The following is an 8,413-nucleotide window of genomic DNA, read 5'->3' as shown; positions in this document are numbered from 1 at the left end:
GGGATGGGTTACGGTCACGCACGTGATGGGCGGGCGCTAAGCGATCCGGACTTCCGATTGGTTACCGGTTGCAGTTAATTCGCGCGCTCTCTCGCGGTTGGTTGGCTGAGGTGGCAGGCGTGACATGAGAAGTTTGGGCACGGTGAGAAGATAGCGATTGGCTGCTTGGAGCACGTGATCCGCCCTCTGATCTGCATGCCCGCTCCCATTTGCGGATGAGCTCCTCGTTCGTGAAGCGGAGCGGCCCTGTGATTGGATGAGCGCCGCATCGCCCCGCCCCTAGCAACGGCCCTTAACCAACCAACCACTTCCGTCTTCCGGGTTCTCCTCCGAGTTCGGGCAGCGCGGAGCTGCTTCTTGCGAGGCTGCAGCACGGGCACAGCGCTCGCATTCTGGCCTTTGCTTTCCGTTCCTCCCTGAGGGCTGCCGGGGAGGCGGCGCAGCCCTCGTTCCGGTGACGCAGCCCTAAAGTAAACATGGCAGCGTAAAGTCTGTAGGCGTGCGTTCGGTCCTGCACGCCAGAGGGCAGCAGACGCTGCTGGATGCGTGGCAGGTGGAGGTGTTGGCTGTGTGGCTCTGAAGGGATCCCGTCGTATAACCCGTGGGGACGCGTAAATGCTGCGCTCCATCTCAGGGTGTAAGAAGCAAAGGAAGCTCAACTGTGTTTGACACCTGAGTCGTCTTCTATGTAAGCCACACTGTCTTGAACGTATCTGGAGTTGCATCATAGCCAGTATCATAAAGAGCATCATTAAAGCGAGAGCTGCCCTGGGGAACAGCTGAGCAGCATTTCTTTTATAGGGCTTATGGTCTTTATGTGGCCTTTCTTTCTTTTTTTTTTAACGTCTAATGATTTAGCTGGAACATTATATACATTTCCTGAATGTTTGCTTCTTATTATGTATCTTCATCTCTTTTGAAGGGTTAAGGCTGGTGGTACGTGTCTGAACGGGGCTGCTGTTCACAGAGATCTTTGTTTCCGGAGGGTTGCCTTTCAAAGCATTGGGAAAACCCAGTTAAAAGCAGTCTGTATTAACATCTCAGAACATGAGAACTCAATGAGCCGTTTTGGCTTCCCTGTTTCAGGTGATCCAGCGAGCACATGAGTAGTGCAAGAAGACTCTTGGCTGCCTCTGTAATTTCCGTCCAGAACTCTTGCTTCATCTACCCTGCTTGTCAGAGCTGCTTGTCGAGGCTGATCCTGGACTCCAGGAGGTATGTCCTGTATCCCGTGTGCCCTCTTAACAGTCAGAGAGGCCTGGGAAGTCTCAGGTCTGAACAATACGTTACCAATAATTGAGCAATCAAAGAAATCAATGATAAGTAGCATAAATATCTGAAATTAGCACTACATGGGTTTCTTTGTATTCCTGCAGCAGTTTGGAGATGGTTATGCATCAGGACTCCATTGTGTTAAGTGCCATGCAATACTGAAAGGCAGTGTAGGAGAGTGAGTGATGTGTGTTAATAGCTTCCAACTGCATCCTTTGCAGCTCAGTTCTTCTGTGCTGTTCCTAGGTTAGAAGGCATTACCTGAAAGCCTCTGTAAGTCAAATCCTGCCTTTTATTTCTTGTTCTGTATGTTCAATGTGTTGTCCAGTTCTCTAAAACACTTCTGCTTATTGTGTGTCCAGAAACGTGCAAGCTTTCATTTTTTTCCCCGCTGTTATGTCAAATTAATGATGCATAGAGGAGGAATAAATCAGTGAATGTCAGCACAAAATGAAAGGAGCTGGCTGTGCAAAGTAAGAATATCTATTGATTTACATGCTGAAGGTGAACATGCAACTGAGCTGTTTCCTTGTAATCTATTTAAACCTAGGTTTTACACTAAAGCTATAGAAAGAATTCCAGAAGAGGACAAAACAGAGACAGATGCTAAGGAATCCATAGTGACTCCCCAGAGGTCATTCTGAGCCCATTGTGTCTCTGTATTGACATCAGGCTAACATTTAATCCATAAAAGAAGCTATAGGGATTCTGTAGTAACACAGGCCCCTTAATGAGCTAATGGCAATATTCACAGAATCACAGCATGGCCAGGGTTGGAAGGGACCTCAAGGATCACGAATCTCCAACCTCCCTGCTACAGGCAGGGCCACCAACCTCCACATTTAATGCTAGACCAGGTTGCTCGGGGCCCCATCCAACCTGGCCTTGAACACCTCTAGAGATGGGGCATCCACAGTGTCTCTGTGCAGCTGTTCCAGCACCTCACCACTCTCTCTGTAAAGAACTTCCCTGTGACATCCAACCTAAATCTTCCCTCCTTCAACTTCAAATCATTTCCCCTTGTCCTGCTGTTATCAACCCTTTCAAAGAGTTGACTCCCCTCCTGTTTGTAGGCTCCCTTTAGGTACTGAATTAAGTATTGAATTTAGGTATTAAATATTAATGCCTCAAAGGATAAAGACTGAGAAAAAAAAATCCTAAACTTTGTAATGGAATATTTGACCCATTATTTCACTGGTACTTACAACTGCAGATAAGTTCTTATCTCAGCAGTGACTAACAGAAGTTCATGTATTCAGTCTTCTTTTATTCTTTTACTCTCTTCTGGTAGGTTTAACTGTCTTAAATGTGGCTGCACAGGTGAAGCTGAAGAAGCAGGCTACAGATACAGACTGTCCCTAAAGATTGCTGACACAAATGATTTGTTTGACATTACTGTGTTTGGAAGTTGCTTAGATCCATTCTTTGGCGTCAGTGCAGGAAATCTGCAGAGGTAAGGAATTAATTGCTTTTAGCTATATAGCTAATATATTCTGCAGCCGAAAAGCATTTAAGATGAGCATGGATGATGGGGAGGTGAGTAGGAAGAAGCTGCTGAAGTGCTTCCTGCCAGCATTTCCCAGGTACCAGTCACCTTGAGAAAGTGCTCAAGTTTGGTTTCCTTCTGAAAGCATTTTGAGATGGATTACTTCTATGTAAAAAATCCTCTACTGACCTATTGAAGACAACTTAGGTTTCACAGTTTGATTGGTTGGGCTTCTTGCTTGGGTGCTGCCTCCTAAATTTGACAATATGGAGTTTCCTTCATCAAAAGTAAATTGCCTTTTCCAGGGAGATAAACATAATTTCTCCTCAAGTCTTCAGAAGAAAACTCTTCTGGTAAACATAGAGCTGTAGGGTTGTTATTGTTGTTTTTTTCTTGTTGATTTGGTTTACAGTTTGGATTAAGAAAAAGGTGTAAAGCTGGTTGTATCAGAGAAAAAACAGGTATTCCTTATGCAATGAGGGACTTCTAAGAAAAGCTGTTTATCCTTAGAGCCTGACCACCCACATTACAAGACTTTCTGATATTGAGACTTGCAGTAAGATACTCAGATAGATTCACTGCTTGTTTCCGTATGTTCTTTCCCACTGACTTTTGTTATCACTTGGTCACAGATGAATACTTTTTAATTCTGATATTAATATAATTAATATAATTAATATTCCGATGGTTGCCATTCCACGCTAGGTTGCTGCACTACCATGAACACCAAAACTATTTGCATATCTTAATATAGATGCTGCCATCTCTGTAAATGTGTAGGCAGAAAGGATGTACAAGAAATAGCAGCATATATGACAGCACTGTAATACATAAATCACAGAATCACAGAATAACCAAGGTTGGAAAAGACCTCCAAGATCATCCAGTCCAGCCATCCACCTGTCACCCACATTCCCCCATTAAACCATGTCCCTTAGTGCAGTTGTGCTGACACAAAAATTGGAGACACACGAGGAACACTCAAAAGTTGTATGTATAATAAACCATTAAAGTGGTTTTACTTCATTTCATTGCAATAGATGAAATGAACTGAACAGTTTTTAGGCTCACAATTGCCCGTTTCATTCTGTTTAGTTGATGCTAACACAGTAGCTACCTACAGACCTGCCTGTACTACAGCTGAACTGCTATGTAAGGCTTCCTCTGGTGCATTACTTCTCTGTGTGTTTTTACTCAAGGTGTATTCAAGACTTTAATCAGCTGTCAGGAGAAACAAACAAAGCTGCATCTCCAGCAGTGTTAGTTCAAGCAGTTGAAACCTGTTTCATTGGAAAAAGATTTATATTTGGAGTGAAGGTAATTTTTAATCCACGTTACTCTCTTGTATTGAGTTTTTCATTAGCTTGTATCCAACTGGAGCCATAAACAAGACATCTTTTTGGGATGTTGTTGTTCTGAGGAGAAAATGTGGGGCCTGGGTATGGGAATTACTCTGCAACTCCAGCTCCTGTGCCTGTCAGTAACAACTTGCAATCAGGATATTAAAAAAAAAAAAAAGAAGCAAAACAAAACGTGCAGTTCAAGCATAAGACAGATTTCTTTGTAAGCACTGCCTCACCTTTTCCATGCTGCATTGTCTCCTGGTTTCTAAAATGTAGGGAAATGCACGCATCACCTTGCAGCATTTTAACATTTCTGGATTTAAGTCTTCAAAAATGCTGATAAAGTACAGCTGCTCAGCGTATGCATTTATGGTTTGTCCGTGTGTTTAACAGACTTAGGAATATTAGTTCTTAGTAATATTTACATGGGAGCTGTATTTTAAGTTCACTTCAAGTGGTGCTCTTGAGAGTTGTTCATATTATAAATCCTATCTGGCACAAGTGTTTTTCATCTCCAATGGTTGCAAGCCTGAGCTGAGATTCTTCTCCTGGCATGCATATGCAGTGGAAGTTTGAAGACCTTATGGCTTAAGTTTCTTACTGGAGCCTTCACTGCCTCTCTGCCTGATGCCTTTAAAGATGTGAGAAATAATTCTGCACATCAGTAGCCTTGTTGCTACTCATCTGCACACATGGCCTGAACACCTATGCTAAGACCATTTGTTCAGCCTTTGGCTATAACATCTCTGTATCGTGTTCAGTTGTGCATGTAGTTGCACTCTCCCAGATAAAAATTAGAAACAATATAATATACTGCTTTTGTTTTCATTTATATTGACTTCTAAGGCAAGTTTTACTTTTAAGCTTTACAACTAGAAACTGTCCTTGGCTAACAGCACCCTGCAGTCAGGGAGTAGGAGGATGGCTGAACTTGAAGACAGCTTTCGTCTTCTCTGGCATTGCCAGACTTTGAGGGAGAGGTAGAAGGTGGTTTATCCTCTTCTCAAAACACTGGATCATTTTCTCTGATTTAAATGCCATTTTCCACCTCCACTATCTTTGGGGAGTGGAGCAGGTGATATAAGGAATTGCATCTTTGAAATACTCTGCTCCAAATAAACCTGAGGGGAAAAAAAAAATTTTTTTCCATTTAATGGAATCACAGAATCACCGAGCTTGGAAAAGACCTCCAAGATCATCTGGTCCAACCATCCACCTACCACCAGTATTTTCCCACTAAACCCTGTCCCTTAGTACAACATCTAGATGTTTCTTGAATACCAGAGGTTGAGGTAGCACATATTGAATACCACGCTGGCTTTGCTAGCTGAGCTGCCAAGTCATGTTCTTGGTACCAGAATGTTTTGCTTCAAGTGCTGTGCAGTGCCTCCTAGATAAAAGAAGAGCACAGGCATTAGCAGCTGTCACTTGCACAGAACTGCTCTGGAGGAAGCCCTGGAGCACCCACTGCCCTACCAGGAGGAGGAAAATTTCTGTGAAGTTCTTCCTTAGAATTTGTGGTCATTTTTCTAGCTCCAGAACTCTGCATAATTGCAGCGAGGAAAGTGCCTCATACTGTGATGCCCTTTATAGCCTTTGCCAGTACTTATTTCTCAGGGAGTTATGCTTTGCGTGACAGACTGTTTTGCCTTCCCTTCCCTGCATTTCTGACTAAAAAGGGAGACCTACATTTAATCCTGACTTAGAAGACATGCCTTAATTATTTTTTCTGTCTTAAAACAAAGCACTATACTATTTTTTTTTTTCTTTCCTTCCTCAGGGTTTTGGAAGTGAAGATGGAGCATGTTCTGCTGCCAGCAGCATCTTGCAAAACTGTTCCAGAATTAATAGAGGTACAAAAAACCTTACAGCTTGCCAGATCTTCCTGCCAAATGCTGCTGTTACTGGCTTTACTGTCATCAGCTACTTCCGTCGGCTCCTGCAGTCTGTGAAATTCAGGAACAATAATAACAGCTCATACTTACCTGATACATCTTCAGCTCCGATAGATGAATCTGTCAGTGAACTCAGCAGCTTGTCTGTTTTGAGCAGAAACTCCTGTTTTGTTCAGTCTAGTGGTAGAGAAAGTTTTTTAGGGTCCTGGCAGCAATCCTTCAGCCTGACTTCATCTGTTGCTTGGGTAACAGCAGAAGATTTTCCCTCTCTGGAAGTGGGAAAGCTGGTGAGTGAACAGCATGAAGAAGAGGGGAGGCCTGTGTCTGTAGAATCATGCAGTGTAAGCCTTAACAATCAAACTCTTTTGGATTCACAGTTTTGCAGCTCTTCAGTGAAGGAAGGGAATAAAGAAGAGGAAAATGAATTAAGTTCACAGCCTAGTCAAGCTGACAGAATCTCTGCCACTGATAAATTAGAGAGAATTTCCTCTTCAAAGACTGAGTGTTCACTTCAAAACAGTTCCCAGTTGTTAGAAAATCCCTTGGACTTTGGATCAAAAATCATTTACCCAAAGACTAATAGTGGAAATTATTCTTGCCAAGAAAAATCCCCGAAGTTGCTTTTTTATGGGAGACATACCTCAGCTTCTAATTGTGTAAATCTTACTGGAGCATCTCAGACAGACTCAATGCTTTGGGATGAGCTCCCATTCTCAGAAAGCTTAAATGAATTTTTAGCCAGAATAGAATATAAGAGTTTTGTGACATCACCTAATCTTGACGTAGGTAAATGTGGCCTTCTTGAAAGCAGCAAGTTGAGTATAAATCATAACAAGTCTCATCCCAGGCAAACCCCAGTAGCTGGTGCCTTACCTGAAGCATCAGGGAGGTTCTTGCCATCAGCAGAGAAAGACAGCTGGGAGAGCATATCATTTGCTTGTCTAAAGGCCAGTCCAAACCCTCTAAGTGATGAGGTGTTACAGCAGAACTCTTTCAGTAGTGTTTTATGTTCAGCTGACAAGGAATGTGGAGCGTCTTGCTTTATACCTCACTCTCATCTACTTACTCCATCAAAGTCCCTGCAAGTAACATCTGAGACTTCTGCTTCCAAAAGAAGCAGACAGTCCAAAGAAGCAAGTGCTAAAGTTTCAAAGTCAGCCTGTTCTTTTATCAGCCCACATTGTTCTGCTGAACATGAAGAAACTTGTTTACAGAGGAGCAAGAGAGCTACCTGTGTGCATTCTGCACATGACAGCTGTTTATCTGGTAGTGAAAATAAAGAAAATTCTTCTTGTATACCAAACCAAATAAAAGATCTTACATTCACAGGGGCATGGGACTCTGGTCCAGCAACTCCCAGTGTTATAAGAAGGATACATGAAGGGGAAATAAAACCATTGTCAGAGCTACGTGAAAATGCTTTCAAAAGTATAAATAAGAGAGAGGTGATATGGAATGGGGGCTGCCCTGAAGGAAGCTACAATGCTTCTGCTGATCTCTTTGATGTGAATGCAGGTGAGGGCGCAAAAGCTGCAGAATCCTTAAATAACTCTTTGATACAGGAAGATCCTTCAACAGAAAAGGTCACAACTCCCAAATTGGTGCTTTTTCCTGGAGATGTTTCCTGTAACAGTTCAAAGCAGACATCCTCCCTACATAGAACCCCGCTTGCTTTTCGTAAGCACAGCACACCAGTAACGTGCTCCTTTTATGATTCAGACTGCAATACATTTAGTGCTCAAGACTTTGTTCCTTATTCAGAGTCAACTCCTGTGGCAAAACCTCTCCAAAAACTGTGGCCTGCTGGGGAACACAGCCCTTCTGTCACTGTATTCACCTCTGAAAATCCCACCAAAATCCATTCCAAACGCAAGCGATCTAGATCTTCCTTTCAGAACACTCTGTTACAGCAGCTTACTGGCAGGAGAGTGAAACGTGAAAGGCTGAGCAGCAGTAAAGACATAGAAGGTATGAGCTCTGTTCCACAGCAGTTCTGTAACAGCCAGTCACCTGCCAGTGTTGAGGAGTGGATCCCTCCATCTGCAAACAAGAGATTTAAACCAACTGCATCTTTGAGCATAAAACCAGTTAGCTGGCACTCACAATTGTCCTGTGAGCATGCTGACAGGAACCCTATTTCTGGAAGCAAAGAGAACAGTGAAAAAGATGTGTGCTTCAGGAGTGAGAGATTCAACTCTGTGAATACAACCATGGTTCTAACGACTCCTGTGTCTGCAGGTATTGCCAAGGCTTTGTTTTTAAGTGACACAGTCCTGGAAAGCTGTTCTTCTTCAGAAGGAAAGAATCTCAGCTCACGTGCAAATTATTCAAGGGTTTCAATGGAAGGGGCAACAGGCTGGTCTCCTGAGTTGTTCTTCCAAGCACAGAGCCCTATTTTCCATAAGTCAAAACAGTAA

At 43.0% G+C, this 8,413-nt stretch overlaps 1 protein-coding gene across 1 annotated transcript; it reads left to right on the top strand.

The window, feature by feature from the left end:
• Positions 1–1,102: 1,102 nt before the first annotated feature.
• DDIAS (DNA damage induced apoptosis suppressor) lies at positions 1,103–8,413 on the top strand (the record flags this gene model as incomplete). The annotated part of the gene is made up of 4 exons (XM_079546732.1): positions 1,103–1,215; positions 2,564–2,725; positions 3,958–4,075; positions 5,882–8,413. The coding sequence occupies 4 exons, from the start codon at positions 1,103–1,105 to the stop codon at positions 8,411–8,413; spliced, it is 2,925 nt and encodes a 974-aa protein (XP_079402858.1).

Source organism: Tetrao urogallus (assembly GCF_951394365.1).
Source record: "Tetrao urogallus genome assembly, chromosome: 1".
NCBI lineage: Eukaryota > Metazoa > Chordata > Aves > Galliformes > Phasianidae > Tetrao > Tetrao urogallus.
Note: the sequence above shows the minus strand (reverse complement) of the source record. Positions and strands in the feature narration are given on the sequence as shown.